General features: G+C 40.7%; 1 protein-coding gene across 1 annotated transcript; it reads left to right on the plus strand.

Moving 5' to 3' along the window:
- Nucleotides 1–25,827, plus strand: HEY2 (hes related family bHLH transcription factor with YRPW motif 2). The gene is made up of 5 exons (XM_083176682.1): nt 1–327; nt 5,697–5,775; nt 8,238–8,321; nt 14,912–14,993; nt 22,204–25,827. The coding sequence occupies exons 1-5, from the start codon at nt 245–247 to the stop codon at nt 22,872–22,874; spliced, it is 999 nt and encodes a 332-aa protein (XP_083032808.1). The 5' UTR covers nt 1–244; the 3' UTR covers nt 22,875–25,827.
- Nucleotides 25,828–26,113: the final 286 nt, after the last annotated feature.

Here is a 26,113-nt window from a genome sequence, read left to right on the forward strand (position 1 = left end):
GGGAGGGTGGGAGTGGCAGCCAGGGGGCGTCCTCAGCGCCGGAGCTACAGTCCAACTCCAAGCTGTGGGTGCAGCAGCAGTAGCAGCGTGGGAAGCATTGCAGCAGTGGATAGATGCCGTGTTCTCACACTCACCTGCCAGCCCCGCATCTCCCCGCTGCCCGGCTCCCTTGTCACACTGTCACCGGGGGGACATACCCCGCTCTCCCCGCCTGATCACCCCGTGTCCTTGGCGCTAGCTGACCATGAAGAGGCCGTGCCCGGACAGCAGCTCCGACTCCGACCTGGATGAGACCATAGATGTGGGCAGCGAGAATAACTACTCCGGGTGAGTGCTGCGGGGCAGGGATACCCGGGGGCACGCCGCATACTCACACGCACAGTGACACAGGTGTGTGCGGGATACATCTCACCCCATTCACTCACAATTCACTAGTACAGAGAGACCCGCACATCATAGCCAGAACTTTGGTGATTACCCACTTCCCATATCCCAAAGTGCTCCCAGTGAGATATATATATATATATGTCAAAATAACGCTGCTGACTTTATATACAGTACATCCATATAGCTATCATAACACTGGAGATGATACAACCGCAAATTAAATCCATTCTGCGCAATAGATGCTAGAAGTGCACACGTACTAAAACACTGCCGCAAGCACAGAGCAGAATCTGCGCCCTCAGGACACACACACTGCACATTACTCCCGGTTCCCAATGTACACGCAGAGGATGTACGGTCCATGCACCCCCAGCACAGGATGTCTTCTCCATTCTCAATGTAATAGATATATAATTACAATTTCCATAATGTGCTTGTTCAGTTCTGATGGCAACACTTGAATGCATTTGGGTTCGTAGTATCCACAGCAGATTACTTAATTATTGATGTTATATTTAAAAAAAAAAAAAGTTGATGTATTTTAGGCAAGATGATATACAAATTGCCACTTATATTGAGTTTATAGATGTATTGCATCACCTGGAGTAATAAGAATAGAGAGACTCTTCTGTGAGCAAAATTATTCCTAGTCACATTTAGCAGGGTATTTAACAACGCTATGAGACATAAAGTTGTGAGAGATAAAGTACCAACCAGTCAGCTTCTTTCATCTTTTAAATGCAGCCTGTGACTTGTAAATTAGCAGCTGATTACTACAATCTCTTACAATTGTAACTATCTACATGCGTGATCAATAACCCCCTTAATGTAAGTGAGTAGTTTATAACTATCATCAGTTAAAAACTACCACATTGCCTTTAATGATAATACTTGAAAAGGTTCCTGGATAATCTAATGACTTGGGAAATTCTGAATCTCTGCCAACACTGAGTCCTAATAAATGTATTTAACACTGAAACTAGAATGCAAGTCGTTTTCCAATAAATTTGATATTTAATTTTACAAATAAAATGTTACTCTGCTAGCGGAATGGTTCATGTGAACAGATAAAGATTAATCTAGAAACCTTTAACTTTTTAGTGCACATTTTTGCTTGTTTGTTGAGGTATTAAAATCCTTATCAATTCCTTTTTTTTTTTAATTAATTTAATTTAATTGCATAGAAATAAACGTCATTCTAACCTTTTTAGAGTAAATCTAATTGTGTTGTGGTGTATGAATCAGGGCTGTAGTCACAAGCATTCTGACAAAAGTTGAACTACAGCAGCGGTTCCCAATCTTTTTTGAATCACGGCACCCTAGAGTATCGGAATTTTTTTCACGGCACCCCTAGGCCCCCAAAAAATGAATTCGATTGGGTTTATATGCGATTCTTAGGGTCAGTTATGTGGTAAAGGGCAGGATTTGCATCTGTTTGTACACATATTTCATGATTGGCAGCCACCAGCACTGGTTTTGCCCATAAAATATTAACTATAAATAATTTGAATTGGTCCTGGACCACCAACCTGGGGCACCCCTGCAAGTGTCCTGAGGCACCCCAGGGAGCCGCGGCACACAGTTTGGGAACCACTGAACTACAGCCTTGTGTTCAGCTCGGTGTCCAAATGAAGAAAAAAAATCTGCTCTGATGCAGAATTAAGTGGAAATCTATAGTACTTTAGAGCACTTTGTCCTTACATTTCAGTTTATATAATTAAGTGTCACTTTGTAAAAGTTGGGCAAGTGTTATTTATCTCTGTAACTGAGAAGTAATGATGGGAGGTCCCAGTTTCTGTGGAAATTCTGAGTGGTGCTGAATTGCTAAGTTTAGTAATCAGTCTTTTGAGACAGAGTATACAGTATATTTGCATCATATAGCATTTAACACTATAAACTCAAAATAACTGAAAATAACATTTTTCAGTTTAAAATGTTAACATTTTCTTGGCCGTTTTTCTCAGTGTGTGTGTGTAAAATGATATACTGATATATCGCTGAGCTGCTGTCATTTTGCACATCGAATAGTTGTCTTATTACTGTAGCTGTGATTTTGCTTGTCAGATCGTGTTAACATCCCATGCATTGAAATTCTGTCTTACACCCAGTGTTCCCTCTAAGCTGTGCGCACGTGCGCGCGCACACACCTTGACCAGCATGCGCACAGACATTACAACTGAGCGCACAAAGCAGCAGTGGTCCCTTTTTGCAGTTGTGGACTCAATTAATGTGTGTTTCATCCATTAACTACATTTGTGTACTGTATTTTGAATGTTTAAATGTTTAATATCATTTTGAAGTAAAGTTAACACAAATGCTGAACGTAATTTTCCAGTTATATTTAAGTGATGCACCAAAATGTAAATTTCATTCCAAAGTTGCACAGCCAAAATCTTTAGCCGCACACAGCTTTCGTAAAATTAGAGGGAACATTGCTTACACCCTATATCATATAACAGTGTGAATTATTGCAAGACGTGCTGTGATCTATGCCGTTAGCCTATAAAAATTGAAATATAAGCAGTCTACTGTGGATGCGTCATCTCTGCAGCCATTTGCCATTACTTGCTTGTGCTATACCTGTAGGTGACAACCACCATTAATACATCATGTTTCAGAAAATCAAGTACAGTATTTGTAGGACTCAATGCTACCGATCTGCCATGTACTGTATATGAGTTTGGAGAGCAAACCTTTTATTGATAAATGTCATTTAACAAAAATAAAACAAAAAACAGAGGCCTATGTATTAATGAATTCAGGCACTGCTGCTATTAATAACGTCCCATATCTCAATGGATGTTTTAGTTTTATTGAAGAGAAGATAAAGTGAAACTTGCATGGACGTAAGTAGTGATAACAACTGTTCCTGCAAGTTACTTACATGTTGGAGGAGTCTTTCATATTTCTGGAATCTGACATTAGGCATACATACACATACACACACACAGTGTCAGATAGGGCTCTGGCCAGAGGCTGCTTGAGAGGGATCCATGGGTCCATGGGCTTACAACAGTTTAGTTTAAACTATGGGCCTTATTCTAGTTCACTCTTTCTGACAAAATCCTTCTTAGATGGACAAAACCATGTGCACTGCAGGTGGGGCAGATGTAACTTGTGCAGAGAGAATTACATTTCAGTGGGGTTTTACTTCAAAGTGAGATCTATATTGCAGTGTAGAAATAAAGACGCCAGTATTTACCCTGCACAGAAACAAAATAACTCACCAAATCTAATTCTCTGCACATTTTACATCTGCCCCCCTGCAGTGCACATGGTTTTGTCCATCTAAGAAGGATTTTGTCAGAGAGTAAACTAGAATAAGGCCTTATATGAGGATGGCCTAGACCAGTGACCAAACTCTGAAAAGTTTTGCTTTTATGGAGTTTAGTATGTAGGTGTCAGATTATAGCCAATATTGATTGTAAGCTTGCGAGCAGGGCCCTCCTACCTCCTGTCGTTTTGTTTCTACCTAGTTTGTTTTATCACTGTTGTTTTCAGTTGTAAAGCACAACGGAATATCCTCCGCTATATAAGAAACTGTAAATAATAATATTATTGATGATGATGTCTGTTTTGTAAGATTACTTTTGTAATAAAGCCATTGGCGGTAAAAAAAATCTTGACCCCTAAGTTCATATATATACTGTAGTTGCAATTCAAGGAAAATGTATTTTATTTAAAATGCTTACTGTGGAGCTACCATATTCACTTCAATCAAATTCTATTTATTGTTGAGAATTTTGAAAGTAGACAAAGTGACTTGGGAGAAGATTTACTACAGCGTCTGAAAATGAAAAGTGGCGGTGTTGCCATAGCAACCACTCAGATTGTAGTTGAAAATTTTCTATTGCATTCTAGAAAATTATAAAGATAATCTGTTTTCCGAAGTGCTGGTGCATAGCCCCCATGGAATGTGTTTTTCTATTGGCATATATTTATTTCCAATTTCTGAGCCTATATAATCTCTAATGGGGGAATAGAGGGCTGTTTGATACATGGTCAGTAGAGATGCGTTATGATTGTGCTCACTCTACATGCCCGTAGATCATTGTGGAGGGCATATTTAACATTTTTGATGGCCAACATTTTAGATATATTGCTACAGTATAGTAGTAGCAATCCATCACTTCTAAAATGTTGTCTTCCAAAATCTGAATATGCGCTCCTCACTTATCAGCACCCTGAAGCAGGAGCAAATACTACTATGAAAGTCCTATTTGGCTAAAAAAAATTGATTGCTGTTGCCCAGTAGAATTCTAGGGTCATATTCGAGTAGTTGTGAAAGTTAGGTCCATAAGAAATAGTGTCACTAATGGTTAAAGCGTGGGGGAACCCCGACTGATTCTGCGGAATAATGCACAAGTAGTGAGTTTTCGTGCATTAAACCATGACCCATTTTGACCCATGCAGGGTCAAATATAATAAAATAGCCTTTCTCCATGTGGTGTGCTAATTACAGTAACTAAATGTGGGGTTTAATTGAAAATGCCCAGTGATTCCCAAACTTTTTTTGGATCATGGCACCCTGAAGCAGCATGATTTTTTTTTTTTTTTGGCACTACTAAATCAAAATTTGTTATAGATAATTCTGGAAAAAAATATTAAATTAAATTTATGCTTCTGTCATCCTACTGTTTAGTTTGTGGTGAGGGATGGATACACTTCTGTTTGTCCACATATTTATGATTGGTAGTCTAAAACGCTGGTTTTGCCTTTTACATTGACCATCAATAATTTTAATTGGTCCTGGGCCACCAAACCCAGGAACCCAACAAGTGCTCTAAAGGCTCCCAGTTTGGAAACCACTGAAATGTTCCCCATAGAAACATATGGGTATATTCAATGTGGATCAGGCGAGCTATGACGATGAGCAGTGCCTATTGCTCGCCGTCACAGTCCGCCCTTGGTATTCAACTCGCCCCCTGCACTCGCCGTTTCCACCTCACTTTTTCTAAAAAGTGAGATGAAAACGGCGTGGCTCACGGCTATATGCAGTTGGCTCGCTGCATGAGCTGCGAACCTCGCCATTCGTGTAATCCTCACCGTCCTCTGACTGGATGTTTACATAAACAACTCTACTAACTTATGGAAAGCCTTTTACTTTGTGGCAATCTATCCAGATATAAAGAAATTCTTTGTTTTTACTAAAACTAGAGGATTGCATGTAGAGAGATCATGTTTTTAAGTTTAGCCATTAGTACACAAGCATGGGTTTCCTTAAAACCAGGACTGTTTGCATGCCTTGTGGACCAAGAGTATATGATTCTGACTGACACTCTTCTTTTCTCTCATTCATTGTTCCCCAGCCATAGCAGTGGATCACTAATTCGATCAAATTCGCCAACAACAACCTCCCAGATCATGGCCCGAAAGAAACGGAGAGGGGTAAGTTTTTTTTTTTTTTTTTTTTTTTCCTTTTATATTATTTGGAAAATTTTAATGCTGTTGGGACGGATTCAATGAATAATTTGGGTCTGATTTGTATTTGCTACTAACTTAAAAGTTGCATCTCAAACTACGTTACCTATTAGTACCTGTTAAAGCACAACAACAGCTCTTATATAATAGATTTCATCACTTTTACAATCTTGCCAGTCATATCTGTATTTAACCATAAAAACTTAGTGGTGTAACTGGCATGAAACTTGCTTACTTTTTTATTTTATTTTTTCTAAATGAAAAAATTGGGTTAATATAAAGCACTACTACTTATGATAGCAAAATTGCGATTGGATTAATTTTCTGCAGTGAAGGTGTGCTGATGGAATTGAGGTCTGTGAAGAGTTATGTGTACATGTAGGTACACCTGGGCTCACATAAATATTTTGTTACCTTGTGGGAGCAGTTACAACTGAATTGCAATCAGCCCTTTATATAATTATATGCATCAGCTTTTACATTTCAACACAATTTATATAGTATTGGTGCATGGAAGACCTAGCGAGGTATTCAATCCAAGTGCGCATTTTCGACTGTCGTAATATCGGCACGGTTGGAAACCAGTGCATCGTCAAATTACTCACAACTCTAAGTGATTTAGTGTTAAATGCATCTGCTTTTGACTGTTCCCGCAGAGAGATTCGACTTTAAACAAAGTCTAATCTGTGTCAGCTGAAAAAGCCGACCAAAAAACGGCCGCATTGAATATGGTTGTCTGGATTTTCTGGCAAGCCAAAAAATCCAGACCAAGCTTGAATACCCCCCATAATTTTGAAGTGGATTTATTATTAACTTTACCTCCCCCATTGGCTGCTTAATAGACCCACCAGCCTACTTATGTATTCATTTTGGTTTATTGAATAATAACAAAAAAAACTTTAAAGAAGTAAATTATCTTATTACATGGGTTATATATATGACCTAAAATGTTTATCTTTATATAATGGGACTACAGAAGTGAGGAAATAGTCTGTGTATTTCAGGTTACTTTTAAATGCTGTACAAAGTATATTAATGGCAGTGTAATACATGTGCATCTATACTGTATACAGTGTGTGTGTGTGTGTGTGTGTGTGTGTGTGTGTGTATAGAGATCTGTGTGTGTGCATAAACAGGGGGTGTGAAACTGCACTATGTCTAAGAACATGCAACAGGTCTAAAAATATTAATCTTAATAAAAATAAATGCAATAAACATTAAAAAGCAATCTAATATATTTGTTGAATAATAATATTAAAAAGTACTGGTACCAAGAAAAAATTGTATTTGAGCATGGATAGTCACCCAAATTTCAGATGGAATGGTGTCCTGTGTCCGTTCCTATGATGCTTCCTTTATGTATATCCCAAATGTTGGAGGCCGATTTTGGTAGCAAGGACTTGATGGGAGAGACTGTGTTCTCTTGCCCAGGGAACGCCTGTTTGTGTGGGGTTCCACCTGGTAAGCTGGCAAGTTTGAGTCCCAATAATACACGGCTGCTGGGGTCCCAATAATACAAGGCTGCTGAGATGATTAGGGAAGCTGGTCCGGTCACAAATGATGAGGACAAGTTTAAAGTCCAGGTGATGGGTGTCCGTGCTGTATTCCATCAACGCGTTTCGCTTTACAGCTTTCTCAAGCTGTAAAGTGAAACGTGTTGGTGGAATACAGCACACTGGTGGCACACTTGAGAACTGCTCATGGTACACTTATGTACAATAGCACAGTGGCTCTAAAACACGCCTTAATGTCTTCTCTTTTTTTTAAATTATATCTAAAGGTGCCCATACACTGGTCCGACTAGTCGGAGGCATAAATCGGACTTGACTTTCCTTGAACTCTCCCAGCAGCTCCCCTATAGGGCTTCCATACGATTTGGCACTTGATGTGCCATTTTCTACATGCGATAAAGCACATGCAAATTATCGCATGTAAAATGAGTCCCATGGAGCTGCCGGGGAAGTTCAAGGGAAATCGGATGCCATACAATGCAGGTGCTAAAAAGAACCCGCAATGTGCTGCTTATGGTCACATTACAATTTATCATAGGTACTGCATGTAGGACCTCTGGCTACGATCCATTGTACACAAGAACTTGCATCGGATTTGATCTGGAGTCACTCCCTTCCGATTTGGCCAGTTTCCATCCAATATATTGGAATATAGTCGGAATCGCCTTAACACAATGAGAATTTTGGAAAAGCTCATCTTAATGGGCCTGGATATTTTATCAACCTAGAAGAGATCAGAGAGTCTAATGGGTAGCAGCGAGAGTGCTGTAGGTATAAGGGATGTCTATTTTGACCTATGGCCCATTAAAAGGCTGCACAGAATTGTAACTCTTCAGATCTTTCCATTGTACAGTAAATGTGTAATAACGTAATACTGCTTTTTGGTTGGGTTTGTCACATATTGTTTCTTTCTAACAGATTATAGAAAAACGTCGGCGAGATCGTATCAATAACAGCTTGTCTGAATTAAGGCGACTTGTGCCGACCGCTTTTGAAAAACAAGTAAGTTATTTCCTCCAAAGTTTTGAATTTTTTCTTTCTTTTTTTTTTTTATCCATTTTACTGCACCTCTGATCTAAAATTGCTGGTTCCCTTCTAGGCTCGTTAAAATAATATTGCATGTGGCCTTATCTGGCACAGATCATGCTTTGCAATTAAATGCTTTGTTGTGGCAAAACTGTTAAAACATAATCCGATCATGAAAGTGAGGAAGAAATGTTTCCAGTCCAGTTGTTGTTTTCCCTGAGGGATAACATCGCTCATGTTCCTCTCCAGAAAATAGCGTGGTGGTTTTATGACAGAAAGGAGACTATTGTGTTTCCCAAGTGATAAATGTGTATCATGTACCAAAGGACTTTTTTTTTTTGTCATTTATGTTTGTTTCAGCATTTCATTGGTGACTGGTCAATCATCCCAGTTTTCCTTTTTATTATTCATCAATAGAATTAATGTTTCTGAGTAATTATAGAAATGGCTAAAATTACAGGCAAAATATATATATTTTTTTTTTTAGCTTTTGCATCAGAATAAAGAAGATATGTAATTTATGTACAATGGATGGATGTACAATGGTATCCATAACTATAATTAAACAATCTTTTGCTTGATAAAAAACATTCTGCTCATGTGGGGCAAGCAGCTTGCTGCAGGGAGCTACGTCCGTAGCCTGCACATTATTCTCCACAATGTGAGTGTATGCATATGTGGATGCAGGTAGGAACATGTTTGGGAACCTGATAAACTGTCCATGACAATCCAGAAGTGCAGTTATGGAAGGTGTCTGTTACCTGGATCATGCCTCTGCCAAACAGGAAGGAATCTTCATAGAAGCATATATTATACAAGGCTCCAATGTCCCTCTCAGTCTATGCTATATATGTATGTGGGATTAGTTTTGGTGAGCCCCAGTAGATTGTCCGGATCTTGATATTCTACTTTGTTCTTTTCGTAATAACCTTTCTTTTTAACATGTGTTATGGACTCAATAACCAATGAGATTTTACTTAAAATAACTTGCGGACAGTACTTGCCAGGTACACTGAAACATCCAATAGAGTCTGCCCATGACGGCTCAGGATTTTAAATGCTGTATCTTTTGGTGCAAGTTTTTACTGTACAATAGTGACACATCTGATCAGATTTTACTCACAGGTAGGTAGATCCAGTTTTATTTAATTTTCTATAATTCAACAGTATGACATACACATGGAAACATTTTACTGACATATTTGTATTTTATTATTAAGTGCCATAATTTTTGATATTCCCAGGTAAAAATATGCATCATCCATAGACGTATGCTACTATAAATAAATTATCATGAACACTGCTCAAATATTGTCTTGTCCTTAACTTAAATTTCTCCATATGCATAATGAACTGTAAATACGTTTTTCCAGAGATATATATATATACATGGGGTTAGACTATGCTGTTGATATGGACTATGTAAAGAAATCTTGTCCACTTCCAACCATAGAATCATTCGGTTTTGAAAGAATTGTCTGGCGGGATGGGTGGAGCTATGTCCCAGCTACACATTCCTGTTGGTGGCAGTTGCCTGAAAGCCTTTACCTGAGAAGGAGCTTACCATCAAGCAACAATATGTGATCAAGTTTTGTGTTAAACGCTGGAAATCTGGTACCAAGACCATGCTTCAAAAGGCCTTCGGTGAGGAATCCGAAAGTTTACACCTGGTTTAAATTCTTCAAGGAGGGCAGCGAAGGCAAACCACACTCTGGACGATATTCAACAAACCCAAAATGTGGACAGATTGCACAATGTTTTTGTTCCCCCGGGTCAAAAGCAGGAAAGGACACTATTTGCATACCATACACAATATGGAAACGGTTGCGACAAGGGCACTTGAGGACGTTCCGGATAATGCCTTCCATGAGGTGTACCAAGCTTGGCAGACACGCTGGCAATGGTGTATCAATGCTCAAGGGTCATGCTTTGAAGATTATTAACCCTATGTATAAAAAAATCATATAAGGAGAGAGAGATGACCATGCTAGGGAGGGCCAGACAGACAGGGGTGATATAAAAGGGCCAAAATTTGTGATTTATAATATTGCTTTATTGTAAAAGCGCTTAACACACTAAATAATAATAAAAAAAATTTTACTGGTCCGTAGAAATATAGGAGGATATTGAATTGCCACAGATAACTTTTAAGGAGCAAAACAATAGGGTGTATCAGGATTCCTACCTGATGTTTTGCGTTGGACAATTCAATGATATCCATTTTTTGTTTACTCCCAAAACATTTCCATTTTAGGCAAAAACAAATAGGTGTGTCAACTTCGCATGGATCCTTTTTGTTTTAACAAAAAAAAAAATGGGCATGGTAGGGCTGGTTATCAAGGAACACAATACTTGATGGCTGCTGGCGTTGGGGACAATTGTATTTGTCCCATGATTGCTAATATCTTCATTTTATGCCAATGAAACTTTGCTGTATAACCCTACGTTCTTCCCTTACGTTTTGTCTTTATGAAGTCAGTTCTGGTAAATATTTCACTCAGTGAATGGTAATGTTGTTTTACAGTAAGATCTGCAGAATTATGAATTTTGTATTGTGTTGTTTTTACAACCATACTCAACTGTGATGTGTGACCTTTATGAAATCTGAAGAAAAGCAAAAAGTTTAGCATTGCCCAAAAACTGCGATTTGCTACATTTATCTTGTAAATTGCACTTGGAAAGTGACAAAAATTGTATTGGTTGCTATGGGCAACACCGGTTTTCCCTTTGTACCAGATTTCCAGTTGTGTTCACAGATAGCCTTAGACAGCTATACCACAATTCTAGTTTACAGTAAAAATGTATTTACCTAGTGACATGGATTAAAATCTACATGATCCTACAAGGCACAAATGTTAAAAGGCCCTTTAATGGATTTAGGATGACTGTTTCATACAGCAGTCACTTGATGTGGTTAGACAAGTAAGCATCCCCAGCATATGGCATGATTGAGACACTGGTCTCTTGTCTTGCTTCATTTACTGTATGGAAATTCTTAGATATCACAAACCGGATTTTCTTTACTTTAGCTCACAATAATTACTACTTAATCTCTAAACAATAAAAAAAAAATTAAATATAGTGTGTGTTATAATGTGGTGAGAGGGGTGCTCTCTCACCTGTAGTATAAGTTCGGAAGTCCGAGTTTTCTGGGCTGCACCGATCAAAGGGAAAATGTGGAATTCCGGATTTTCCAGGTAGCCTCGAGCCAGGGAGATCGTCAAGAGAGAAAACGTTTAAGGGAGGTATTCAATGTTCCGCCGATATTCCCGACGGGGGAAATAGTGGCAGTTCCCGACAGAACGAGCCCGTTCTGCCGATAAAGGCCGTGGATTGTCACGATCCTGGCCGCAGATCGACAATCCATGGACGTTTACACGGACACGCCCATCTTGTTGCAATTTAATCCCCCCCCTAAAACTCTCATCCACCTAGTCATTGATGCCTGATAGAGGTCAGCTAGTATGGAAAGTGACTGAACATGCCAGGGACCAAGGGCTGAGCGAGGAGAGCATGGCCTCTTGTGGATGCAGGTCACTACAGTGGGCTTTCTTTTCTGCTGAGCACAACAAGTGCTTGCACTTCTGATGTTCATTTTCTAATGTTCTGTATGTGCCTGTGTAAAAAGAAAATATGTTTAATGCAAATTCGACCTGAAAAAGTGCTTTTTATTTATGTATTGACTGTTGAAAAATCTGCCATGTAATTGGATACCCCCTATGTATTTCCTGGAAGTCTGCCTATCGAATCCTTATATCTAAACATATTTTAGATATAGTGTATGAGACCTGGGGCTACTGGGATCAGTATGAAATACCGGCGGTTGGAATCCCGCCAGTTGAAATACCGACGCCGGAATCCCGAACGCTGCAATGCCGACAAGGGGGGCCGTGGATCCGCTGTATGTTTTGGAACCAGGTCCGGCTCAGGAGGGGGACCCCACGCCATTTATTTTTACAATTTTTAACTTGCACATTTTTTAAGACAGAACCATGCACAGATCTCAGTGACCTCTGCATGGTTCTTTCAAATTTGCCTGTCAGAACTTGGTCTATTTTTTGGGGGCAGTTTTTGGTAAAGTTTACTAAAAACCCCACCCTATAAAATTTGCGCATTGTATACTTTATAATGGGAAAACATCTTGAAGTGTGAGGAAAAAACGACAAGTCAAAATGGTTTTTTTTTTTTTTTTTGCGGCAAAAAGGTTTTTTCTTTTATTTATTTTCTCTGAATGATGAGCAAAATATGAGTGTCAACCTCTTTAGAAAAATGCAAAATATATGCTTTAATAAGGCAGCGTCGCTCATATTTGTTATATAAATTCAAATAAAAAATGTGTTAAAAAAAAAAGAAGAAAAAAAATATATATTTCCTATATAAGGTAAACATTACAGGTCATTATGATGAATACAAATGTTTGCTTGCCAATTTTCACACCAATTTTGACAAATTCACTTGTGGATTTCTTTAATACTGCACATGTGAGTTCATCTATGTTGCTAAGGCAATAATTATTCCACCTGCTTTCACAGACAGGAATCCTGAAAATATGACCGGTTGGGGCAGGGGCATATCAACCCTTTGGGTGGTATGCCTGGAAATTCTCCAGGCTCAGCTGCGCTGCTACAGCGGGCTGTCCCGGAACATTTCCGGGCATACCACTATGCAGTAGGTGCGCACCAGTAGTGCCTCCAGCTGTGCACCACTGGCGCACAACCTCTGGGACCACCCCGTCTCTTCCCCCTTGTGTCGCCCCCCCCCCCTTCCCCCATCATCCAGTGACCGTACACTGGAGCTCCCCTGCAGCTTCCACAGCCGTCATTCACTTCACAGCAGTGACGAAGGTGGCTGGCTTGGGGATGATCGGGCGGTTTGGGGGGGATTCGGGAGCACTCACGAGTTCAGGCGCCCGAGTCCACATGAGCTGCTGCGAACATCCCCACTAAAGGTACACCTCTGCATTGGTGGAACTTGGGTGTTGAGGTTAAGAACCACTGTTTTTAGATCCTTAATGATTTATCCACCTAAATAATTTTAATTTGCCAGCTTTTATGATGAACATGGTGCTATGGGTTGTGGTATGGATCCCGGCAGTTATGATCCGCACAGTAAGAATGCAGACCATGGAATCCCAACTGTCAGAATACCAGTGGGTCCATATGGTACTGGGTTAGGCATTAAGGGAAGGTGTGGGGGACAGGGGGGGAGGAATTGGATAGGGTTAGGCTGTTGGTTTAGAATAAGGTGAAGGCGGTGGTATCATTCATTCGCTGTCATCATTTAATATCGGGATTGTTAGTGCCAGGATTTCTATATCATCCTGTTGCCATTGCATTTCTAGAAGTACTTTATGGCCAACAATAGGATGTGACCTTTGTGCTGATTTTGCTGACTCCTAAGAACTGTACTTTTGTGTAATTATAGAAACTTGTAAAAACATGTGATGGCCAAATGTTTTTAAATGAATACAAAACAATTTTAGACCATTTCATATTGTCTCTGAGGAACTTTGGTTTGGTTGGGAGGTTTTCCTCAAAAGTGTATGCTCAGGAGTGTGTACATTTGCATAGACTTCTATCAATGGAAATTACAGTATTTCATGTTTTGGAGACATTTTATTTCCAGCTATAATACTTGTGACAATTTCTGTTAAGTATTCAAGTAAATTATTGCTGTCCAATAAACCTATATAACGGTGTTTATTGCAGGCCTGAACAACATGTGGATCTCCAGCTGTTCTAAAACTACACATCTCAGCATGCTTTAATGCCATTTTAGCATTCCTTTATAGTAAAACTGGCAAGGCATGCTGGGACTTGTAGTTTTTACAACAGCTGAAGAACCACAAGTTGGATAGGCCTTGTTGTATTCAAATCTAATATAGATTACCATTTACATGACATACAGAATACTGATACACGGAAATGGGGGAACTTATGTGACTCTTCCATTCTATTTCCAAGACATAGTTCTATCACTCTTCTTTGCAGGTGTATTTTTATACTATTTTGGTGATCCCCTGCAGAAGCCTATGGGCTTCTTACCGCAGCGCTGTGTGAGGGATCCATCATGGAGGGGTCCCAGACCCGGAAGTCCTGCACCGGAGCCGCATCCCAAGGGACCGCTCTTATCGCAAGAGCTGTCCCTTGTGTTAATGATCGCATATGTTAGAGCAGGCATTCCCAACCACGGTCCTCAAGGCACACCAACAGTGCAGGTTTTAGTGATATCCAGGCTTCAGCACAGATGGTTTAATCAGAATCACTCAGGCACTAATTAAGTCACCTGTGCTCAAGCCTGGATATCACTAAAATCTGCACTGTTGGTGTGCCTTGAGGACTGTGGTTGGGAAAGCCTGTGTTAGAGCATATGCGATCATTAACAATGCAGTGGCCGGAGAAGGGGGGCGATACAGGGCAGCGGATGTAAGCACATCCCACCCTCTGAAAAGAGATCAACAGGGGAAAGTGTTGTTCGGTTACTGAATATTGAAACCACAGAGAAAACTAAATTGAACTCTCACTCAAAAGCAGTTTTAGTGTATTTATGTCTGTCTGTGTTTCCAGGGATCTGCAAAGTTGGAAAAAGCTGAAATCCTGCAGATGACCGTAGACCATTTGAAGATGATGCAGGCTACTGGAGGTAAAGGTGAGTCTATAGCGGACTGTAGTTTTTTACACTGTAAAACGAGCATGAAAATCTAAGTAAACATTCCTTTGACAAACATTGGTAGGCGGATCCAGATAAAAGAAGTAGAAATCAATGCTAATGGTAGGATTGAACTCGTGGGAAAGAACTACAGGCACAAAAGAAGCACTTGACCCTGGGCTTGTGTTTGCTTTCATAACACTGTGGGAGTAAAAGCTTCATTCACAGACAGTCCAGCCACAGATTTGTTGGGGGTTTTGCAAAGACTGTGAAAATCTGTTCACAGAGACAAAACAAACACACAAGCATTTGGAAAAATAAATAGCAGGACTGAAGGCCTACAATTGTGCGACGTGGTGTCTGCATGTTTAGCAGGAAGTACAGGAGGGGAGCTCCATGTATTGCCCACACATTTTTGTGGGGCACAAAGAAGAACAGACTGATGTATTTACAGATGCACAATGGCTTTAAAGGAAAACGGGAGCTTCATTGTCCCTGTGCTTATCGCAGCATGAAAATTCACTTCCTGCTAACTTTCTATGGGCAAAGAGTTTCTTGGTGCATCTTCATTATAATTGTTAGACCCAGAATAGCCTACAATAAATGGATTAACTACTGTCCTGTGATTTAGGGGCCTCCCAGTGTCAGTTGGGCTCACTACCAGCTGGCCAGATGTATCAAGCTTCGAAAAGTGGTAGAGTGGAGAGTGATAAACAACCAGCCAATCAGCTCCTACCTGTCATTTTTCAAACCCAGCCTGTAACATGGAAGTTAGGAGATGACTGGCTGGCTATCACTCTCCATTTTATTACTTTTCGAAGCTTGATGCATCTGACCCTCCGTGTAATAGCAAAGCTCCGTAAAATAATTATTGGCCACCACTGTATACTATTTTTATGAACAAGACTTATTACTTCATGGACTACAGTTTCTGGGAAGCTTCTGGCCAGAGACGTGCTCTTTGTTACACAGTGTGAATAGCTGTTGTGGGCTGCATGTTAAATGTGCAGGAGTGCTCCTAGCTTTCTGTTGCCTGAGGTAGCCACTGCAATTTTGCCTTACTCCATATTGAATGAGTTGTTGATACTTTAAGCCATGGGTCCTCAAACTGCGGCCCTCCAGATGTTGTGAAACTACAAATCCCAGCATGCCTTGCCACAGTTTTGCTGTAAGGGAATGTTAAATCTGTGGCAAGGCATGCTGGGATTAGTAGTTTCACAACATCTGGAGGGCTGCAGTTTGAGGATCCATGCGTTTAAGCCAAATATAATCATAGCAAGCATTATTATTATCATCCTATGGGGCAGATGTATTAAGCCTTAACAAGAGATAAATGCAAGGGTGATAAGGAGAGATAAACGTCCAGCCAATCAGCTCCTTACTGACTTTTTTCAAACACAGACTGTAACATGGCAGTTAGCAGGTGATTGGCTGGGCATTTATCTCTCCTTATCACCCTTGCATTTATCGCTTGTTAAAGCTTAATACATCTGCCCCTTTATATGGCGCCACAAGGGTTCCAAAGTACCTAATAAAAGTACATAAAGATATAAAACCAGAAAAACTATGACTTGCACAATGTTGGAAAAGAACATAGTATACTGTATAGACCTTGTCAGCAGACATGACACTGAAATAAGTATCAGTAGAAGAAACAGAGGGCCAGGTTCCCTTGTAAGGAGCATGAAGTAGAAGATAGTTTAATACTGTGTACACACGGGGGAGATATATTGCTCAGCCATATATTGCTCAGTTTCTACTTTACATCAGCGACCAGAGATGGTCGCTGATGAAAAAGAAACTGCCAGGGGGAGCCCGGCAGTGGTAATCAGCTGGTCGCAGTAGCATGTTCCTGCGACCTGCGATCACCACAGGGGCAAAAACGGGAGCGCGCACCCGGCGATATATCGCCGGTGCACACTCCCATTGCGGGCAATATGGTCGCTCAGCGACCATATTTCCCGCGATTTTGTACAAAATCGCCCCTGTGTGTACACACCTAAAGTAAGAGAAGGAAATGCGCAAGATGGAAGAGGATCCTGCTCGTGGGGATTTCAATTCTAAAGGGAAGAGGCAAACAGACAAGGGAGACTCTGCTCTATGAAACTTCAAACAGTCTTTCAAGACCCACTTTTTAATCAAATTCAGTTTATTCCAGGTAGACCATGAGCATGGAATAAACTATTAAGATGCAAAATAAATGAGTTTGATTAAGAAATGAGTCTTGAGAGCCTGTGTAAGTTTTTAGAGAGTCTGATGGGGCGACATAGAGAATTTCAGAGAGGGATCAACTGTAATCATCCATTTGTTGAGCAAAGAGGATGGATGGAAATATAACTGGGAAAAGGTCAGTGGTGTAACTGGGAGATGTGGGTGAGGGCTTCATAAGCGAGTGTCAAAAGCTTGAATTGGAGTCTGAAGGGGAATGGGAGCCAGTGTAGGGCTTGTAAGAGAGGCAAGGTGGAAGTAGTGTGTTTGAATAAATCGGTGGTTCTCAACCTCTGTCCTAAAGTACCCCCAACAGTTCGCATTTTCCAGGTCACCCAGCAGGTGCACAGGTGTACTAATTTATTCAATAACACATTTTAAAAGATCCAAGGTGGAGCTAATTACTTCACTTGCGATTCTGTGGAGAGACCTGGAAAACATGAACAGTATGGTGTACTTGAGGACTGAGGTTTTGAACCACTGAGGTAGAGGAACTGAGCTGCAGTACTGTGGATATATTGGAGTGGAGACAGGTACTTGTTAGGAGGGTCAGATAGAGGATTAAATTAGTCTAATCTGAAGATGAATAGTGAGTGTATGAAAGGAAATTAGTAGCATCGATGGTGAGAGCGGGTCTGATCCTAGAAACAGCTGGACTGGAGGTACTGAATGTGTGGTTTAAAAGAGGGAGACGTTTAGGATAACTCCAAGGCTGTGTTCTTTGTGGCTAGAGGAGATAGTTATTTCAGTAGTTAATGAAATTGTTAAGTAAGGTTGATACACCATAACCAGGGAGAAGGTAAGGTGTCAGTCAGTGGCAGAGTGCAGTGGACAAGGCATTCTGGAAATGATGGGACAGGCATCCAGTGGGGGAACTGACTGCATAGTGGATGTGTTAAGGATATACTGAAGAGAGGAAGGTTGGTGTGGAAAAGTTTTGCAGCAATAAATACAAGAGATGAGAGAATGAGGGATCTGTGTTACAAGCCTTGAAGAGAGATAAACTACCAACTAGCTCCTGTCGTTTTTTTTAAAACCCAGCCTGTAACGATGCAGTTAGAAGCTCATATGCTGGTTTATCTCTCCACTTTGTCTCTATCCAAGGCTTAGTCCAGAGGTTCCCAAAAGTGTGCCTCAAGGCACCTCAACGGTCCAGGTTTTATCCCCTTCAGTGGTGGGTTTTTTCTTAGGTAGTGCTGCCCACTGGGCGAGTTTTTTTAGTTTTTTTCCTAAAAAAATACCCACCACGCAGTGTGCCGGGCCGGGGCAGCACTGTGTCAGGCGGCCCTGCCCCCCAGCATCCCGGTCCTGCCCCCGGCGTGAAGGGGGGAAGGGGGTGAGCAGCCGGAGCCAGGCAGCACATCCATCAGCTCAGCGTTGCTGGCTGGCGCTAAGCAGTGACAATCGAGAGAATTTTCAGGCTTGCCAGTCTGGGCACTGACGCATAGCCCGGAAAATTCTTGGGATTACCACTGAAGGGGTTAAGCATATCAATGGCTCAGCAGTGATAATCTTGATCTAGTCTCATGCAGCCAAGCATGTATATACCTAAAACCTGGACCATTGCGGTGCCATAAGCACCACATTTAGGGAACTTCTGGCTTAGTACATAGACCCCTGAAGAGAGAGGATGGCTTCCATAATAAGTAAAGACATGACCCAGGAGGTTGGTGATATTGGCAACAGTAGGTAAGTGACTTCATTTGTACTGATAGAAGGATTACCTTCTTTAAGAGTCCCCTATTTAAAACCGTTAATCGCTTTCATATGTTGATCACTTGTGATTAACTGATAATATAGAACCACTACATGTACATAAAAAATTTAGCAAGACCCTAAGTACGAATTTGCCAAAGAAATTGTAGCACCATTTTTTTTTATTTTGATCGTAGTACATCTTATACAATCGCATTGCATGCAATATAGTGCGATGTGATGCAATTTTTAATTGTACAAGCACCCTGATGGGTGCTTTCAATGTTAAATGCAACGCCACCCCCACTATCAACGCCAACCCAAAGCGTGGCGAGCGGCGGCGGTACGCGTCCTCCGACCTTTTCATACCCCCCACTATCCACGTCGGCGTGGAGTTGATTTTAGATAGTGTGGCGAGCCACCGAACCGAAAGCGTGGCGAGCGGACACTGATTACATGTATTCCGCGTCCCCTCGCGGGGCGCGCTGTGCTCGCCACACTATCTAAGATCAACTCCACGCCATCGTGGATAGTGGGGGTATGAAAAGGTCGGAGGTCGCATATCACCGCCCTTCGCGGGTTCGGTGCGCTCGCGATGCTTCGGGTTGGCGTTGATAGTGGGGGTGGCATTGCCAATGGTAGTGCATTTAACATTAAAAGCACATATCAGGGTGCTTGTACAATTAAAAATCGCATCGCATTGCATGCCATTTGCTGGTATGCAAAGCTATGCGATATTTCATTGTACAAGCACTCCTGTTAATTTAACATGAATATCGCATCACACACCACTATGGTATGGTGTTTGGTATGCGATGGGCACCGTGCTAGGAAACAAGTACCTCATTTTATACCTGTTCAGGAACAGAGGACAATCCCTCTTTATGTGAATGTTTCAGATTTTTTTTATTTTATTTGGTATATGTATAAAAAAAAACTGCATTCCAGTCTTGGGTTATACATTTCCATGACTCTAAATAGATGCAATAAGAATGTGTATCGTACTGGCAGAAATCCAGTCATCCAACAGTAACCCCCAGTGCAGCAAAGCACCCAGAATGCGCACCCTTCCGCCTTGAAAACTCTGCATGTTCCCATGACTTTTTGACCCTTGGCAAGTGCAACTAGCAAAATTCTGTACATGTCTTTCCATTAACATCTATCTGAAGGGCATGGATTATGTGAGTTGATTGTTTAATATTGTGGTTGGCACTACAGGTTCACAGTCGGTACATGTTTTCAGTAGATTACAGTGAGAGTAAATCTTACTATCTAACATTGATTAAAAAATAATGAGATGATATTAATGATTTGTTAAGTTTTGGTTTGATGATGTTATGCTGCTCCGATGAAGAGTTCACCAGCATTCTGTTTGTGAATAGCATTAGGCACCATATGAAGCATGTGTATTAGTGTATGTACGTTGATGGTCTACTACAGTACAGTCATACCCAGTGGCAGCCCCAGAGGATGGGCTGTAGCACAGTTCAAAATTCAAATAGGGAAGGCACAGCAACTGCCATTAACTGCCATTCCCAACGGACTTGCTGACATTTGTTCCTCCCCCATTTGATTGGGGGCTGCCGCTGGGTATGACTGTATGGTAGTAGACAATCTTCCTACTTCTGCAAAATGTACAACAGTCTTTTACGCAGTAGGTATGTGACTTTATATGGTTGGGGAATATACAATTTTACCCTACTGTACACTTTGATTCTTTGCAGCACATTTTGATGTATTTAAATTTATTTTTGTAATAAAACTTATTAAATATAGCAATTGAGGTAGATAATGCATCAAGGGAAAGCGTGCGTGTGTCTATGTTCGTTGAGCATATATTTTTTCCATTAAACTTTTCTGATGAAAGGAGGCCAGGGAAAGATGTTCTTAGTTTGCAGTTAAGTGACAAAACATGTCATACAAGTCTGCAGTATAGCACTAAGCAGATCATACATTCAAGTCCCTCAAACTGTCAGGGCTCAGAAATCAAGCAAATGTCAGTCCTGTAGAGAAAGACGAGAGGGGGCTGACTTCAGCCAGAGCCTTTAATCTTTGTCTGTGCGTGTGTTTGTGTGCAAGGCGGAGAGAGACACTCTGGATCAGAATTACCATGGGAAAGCTCCTCTGGAATGTCCCTACCACACAAAACAAGATGAGAGGCACCACTATACATTTTTTAAGAGTTCAGGGAACTGATGTTCCCAATTTTTCTCTGCTGCACTATTTAATTCCAAGCACTGCGGCATATTAAATTACCAGCCTCGCAGTTACACATTGTGTTACCACTTCAGCCCTCCGTAACACAGTGGTCTGCTCTGTGTTCCTCACATTGTACTAGTGGAGATGATTTACCAGTAAGACAAACACAGTCCTGTGATGCTACTGTGTTTGGTGCGGCTGTGACACATGAATAGTCAGTCATTTATAAATATTGTTATGTAACTGTTCAAGTGAGCTGGAAACATGGCAATCTTTGCAAAATACTGGGTTCTGGCTATGTAAACTGGCATGGCAGGCTGATAACGGCACTTGTTAGCATAGTTACTATATTATATATAGGGCGCATAGATGGATTAAGACACTGTGTGGCTTAGGCAGTACTAATGTGGGCTCCCTTCCCATATATGCTGGTTTGAAACCACCTAAACATAAAAATGAGTTATGGTAACCCAGTCCCCCACAGTGCACAGGGCCCCAGACAGGAGAATAGGGTGCATGATGGATGACTAGGCTAGGACAAGAAGCTTGTGCTTTACTCTTCATCCAAGGATAATAAATAATCTGACGTTAGCTGCAATAATGTAAAAAAGTGATTTCAGACATTGGACATTAATACATTTGTTCTACCGGCTTTTCTTCAGTTAAAACAATTTAATTTGTGTAACACGTGTATAGATCCTTCAGTTTTCTGCCAAATTTAGATCCCTCCACGACCCAAGAAATACACAGCATTAATTGTATCCATCATTTGCACCCCTCCCCCTTAAATCTACCTGTATGGCCTACTCCTAGTTGTACAGCATATTATTTGCCTGGCACATACAGACTTACTAATTGTCCTGTGCGACGCCTTCAAATGTTCTCCTTATGCAGCCATCCAAATGTTTGCAGGGTGGCTTATAATGAACGAGGGGCCATTTGGTTTTGAGTTCCGCTACCTTGACAATTTAAGTGCTATTATTTTACAGGCCAGTGTTGGTGAGGATGTATATATGACTAATGGGATAAGGGAGTATATACTAGGACTGTAAGGATTATATAAATCTAAAGAGAATATCGCTAATAATTGTGTTTTGTATTTTTAAAGGTTACTTTGATGCACATGCACTGGCTATGGATTTCATGAGCATCGGTTTTCGAGAATGTTTAACGGAAGTTGCCAGATATCTTGGCTCAGTTGAAGGCATGGATACATCGGATCCTCTCCGAGTGCGACTGGTCTCTCATCTTAGTACATATGCCTCGCAAAGAGAAGCCGTAGCAATGACCTCCTCAATGGCACAGCACCATCATTCCCTGCATCCTCACCATTGGGCAGCTGCATTTCACCAACTTCCTGCAGCCTTGTTACATCAAACTGGACTCTCTTCTGTTGATAACATACCTTGCAGACTGTCCACAGCCACAGAGATGCCACCACGACATGGTTCTGCCTTGCTCACAGCCACATTTGCTCATGCAGATGCTGCTCTTAGAGTGCCTTCTGTAGGCAGTGTTGCTTCTGGAGTTCCTCCACTTTCTACCTCCTTGCTGTCACTTTCAGCCACTGTGCACGCTGCAGCTGCTGCCGCTCAGAGCTTTCCCCTGTCCTTTGCAGGAGCATTCCCAATGCTTCCACATGGAGCAGCCGCAGCAATGGCAGCTTCTGCAACAGCCATTACTTCTCCTTTGTCTGCAACATCCAGCCCTCGGCAAACAAACTCCAGTACAAACAGTAAGCCATACCGGCCTTGGGGGACTGAAGTAGGGGCATTTTAACTTGTTGCTTTTTAAGTGGACTTTCGTCAATCGTGTAGGAACAGTGCACTCAGTAAAATAAAAAAAAAATAGTGTCTGAAATACACAGATGTGTGGACTTGTAGGATATATAACACTGTTACTGTATATGTTGCTTCTAGAACTTGGTTCTCACAAGTATTGAAACATCTCTAAGGCAAATTCATTGGATAATCCACTTTACGCTGATGTTGGCTTCTCTTCTGCACAAGTGTAACTTGGGACAAGCTGCTCTGCTACTGGTGTCAGCGTTACCTGTAGCAGTGTCTGCACACAATGTTTCTCTCCAAGATGGCTTTCCAGGCGGTGCACATAGTAAAATCGTTACTGGCCTAAACATTCAGTGACCATAGCTCTGGACAATGGGATGTCCTGCTTCCTGGTTTTTGTCATTCATTTCATGTTTTTTTTTTTTTTGTTTTTTAGCAGTGCCCAATATAAATTTTAGAACTTAATTATTGGTTATGTAAAACTTCAGTCAGTGCACAGAAGCCAACAGCTGCAAGACCTTTGCAATCGCAAAGAAAATGGTTTTATGATATATGTAAAATTGTATCTTAATCAACATTTCCTGGACAAGTTCTTGGCAAATTGTTTCTAGTTCTTACATTGGTGCTTTTGCCCAGCATGCATTCAGAGCGATGATGGTGAAAATCGCTGGGCTGAAAGTCACACTGAGCGATTTGCCCCTTCTAAGCGATTCTCCTGTGGGTGGAAGGTATTCCGTAGCAGGACGCTTTGGAAAGCCATCCAACCTGTCACTCATCTGCTGGTAATACCAGCAGATGAGCAGCGGTGTCTAGCTCACCATTCATTGCCGGGTCGTACACAATGGGCGGCTTTTGAGCTGTAAGCAGCTCAAACGGCAAAACTGAGCTGCTTTCAGCTCAAAATTGCCCAGTGTGTATGGGCCTTATTGGTATCTTCACCATGAGATGTCTGTAATTTCCTGATCTGGTCAATTAATATTTCTTTATCAATACAAATTACAGGTCGGGTCTCCCAAATTAAAAATGCTTGGGACCAGAAGTATTTTTTTTCTGCTTTTTGGAATATTTGCTTCCCCCCACGATAATCTCGATGGGACCTACAGTAAGTCTAAACACAAAATGCATTTATTTCACATACAACTTAAACTCAGGGGATACATTTGGAAGAGCTGTGGTCAGAATACTGATGCTGGCAACCCAATGTAGGGAATCTTTATGGGTCATTCAAGTAAACCTACCTTTCCCCTATCCCTCCCTGCTGATGCCTAACACTCACTCCCATACCCGACACCTAAACTTTGTACACAGCCTAAATTTAAAGGTGCCCATACAGCATGCAATGCATTGTGGGTTCGATTTTGAACTATACAATGGTGCTGTACACTTTGACCTTCAGTGCTTTGTAATTTTGCTTTGCAATGCTATGAGATTTTAATTCTCTGCCATTTGAACTGTATACAATAAAGGTGCCCATACACGTTACAATAATTGTATGTGTTTTGGACTACTTTGCATTGCATGCGATCCAAAGCTAGTTCAAAAAGTATGTGCAGTACATACGTTTTGAACTGTGTGATGGGATGTGCGTGGGAGCGCGCATCGTACCTGCAAAACGCACCGTGTATGGGAACCTTTAGGACTAAAATACGTTATGTGATTAGTTCATATTGTATACAATGTGCTACAACAGTGATGAGATGCGATTCAGTACAAAAAGTACTGCCAGCACATACATACTTACTTTTTGAACTATACAATTTGAATTTTGCGGGAGCGTGCATTGCATTGTAAGCCCCACAGAAACATGGTGCGATTCGAACTACATCCGATGCTTTTTTAACTTAAAAGTTCAAAACGCATACAATATTCGCACTGTGTATGGGCACCTTAAGTGCCTAATCCTTCCTGACTGCAGCCTAAAACCAAGTCCCACACTAGTGCCTAACCCTTCCCAGCGTTATGCTAACTTTGCCCGCATACTTACGTTTGCCAGTCTCCTGCTGATAACTGGCATACCAGCATCTGTATTGTGACTGCTGGCATCCCATACACCCTCTGAAGGTAATTCTATACAATATTTGTAGTCATTTTTCGCATGAAACAAAGTTTGTGTACATTAAACCATCATAAAGCAAAGGTCAATTTCTCTGTCCCATTCAAAATATTTTCATCAGGTATTCAGATATGGGAGACTCCACCTGTAATTTAAACTTTACATTCTAGTAATAGAGTAAAACAGTGCGAGGTTGTTTAACCCTTTAAATGCCAACATCTCTGTGAGAGATGTGCAAAATATCTGCTAATAATTCCAACGTCGCTCACATTTGTTATAGAAATTCAAATGTTCTGCAAAAAAAGATTTTTTTTTTTTTTTCCTATATAAGGTAAACCTTACACGTCGTTATGATGACTAAAAATGTTTGGCAATTTTTACACCTATTTTGAGAAATTCACTTGGCACTCAAAGGGTTAAAAAAAATCTGGACTTGATTCAGACATACACACAGTAATGGCTGTTAGAATTAATGTAAAAAAAAAGCCAACGCGGAATAGACAATTCTTTCTTCTGGTAATCTTAACCAGTATCTCCAGATTTCAATTTCCATTATTGAACCACAGTTCAGAAATCTTTCGTCATATACTGAAATTTTAAAACCACAGTAGCAAACTTTGGGATTCTTTTTTTTTTTTTCCGTATATTCTTTCTTTTAAGGGCTGGACCCATTTGAAATATATAGCAGAACTGCATTTGCACAAGGGCCACGTATAACAGCCCTAAATTAGAAAATATTTTGTGTTTTCTTGGGAGTAATTTAATCCATTAACTGTCCATTTTAATTATTCAAGTAAATGTTCATCTATTTCCTTTTTCACTGTTGTAGACTGTTTCCAAAACTTATTTAACTTGTTTGATGAAATATAAAAGCAGAATATCTCTAAGCTTACCTTTGCTTATTCATTCCTAAAACAGAATGTTTTAAGCATGAATTGTTACGAATGCCACAGTAAGGATGGCCTTTGTTTTATATGTTTCAAGAACACAAAAACAAGTTAATTGATACTTATTGAATGGGATAAATAGCTTTCGCAAACATTGTTTCTGTTAAATTATGCACAATGATGACCATCAGCAGCATCATTAGATTGGCACAGCATTTAATAATAATATTAAGGTATATTGTATATTAATGTTACCTTCAAGTATGAGCATTGATGTTGGCACTCACTTCA

The sequence above is a fragment of the Crinia signifera genome, chromosome 3 (genome assembly GCF_055691185.1).
Source record: "Crinia signifera chromosome 3, ASM5569118v1, whole genome shotgun sequence".
In the NCBI taxonomy this organism is placed as follows: Eukaryota; Metazoa; Chordata; class Amphibia; order Anura; family Myobatrachidae; genus Crinia; species Crinia signifera.

Excerpts from the sequence above, each read along its gene's own strand:
- HEY2 (XM_083176682.1), top strand. The coding sequence starts at position 245 with ATGAAGAGGCCGTGCCCGGACAGCAGCTCCGACTCCGACCTGGATGAG. Across the intron at positions 328-5,696 it reads AGCGAGAATAACTACTCCGG|CCATAGCAGTGGATCACTAA; the intron begins GTGAGTGCTGCG and ends ATTGTTCCCCAG. Across the intron at positions 14,994-22,203 it reads GCAGGCTACTGGAGGTAAAG|GTTACTTTGATGCACATGCA; the intron begins GTGAGTCTATAG and ends GTATTTTTAAAG.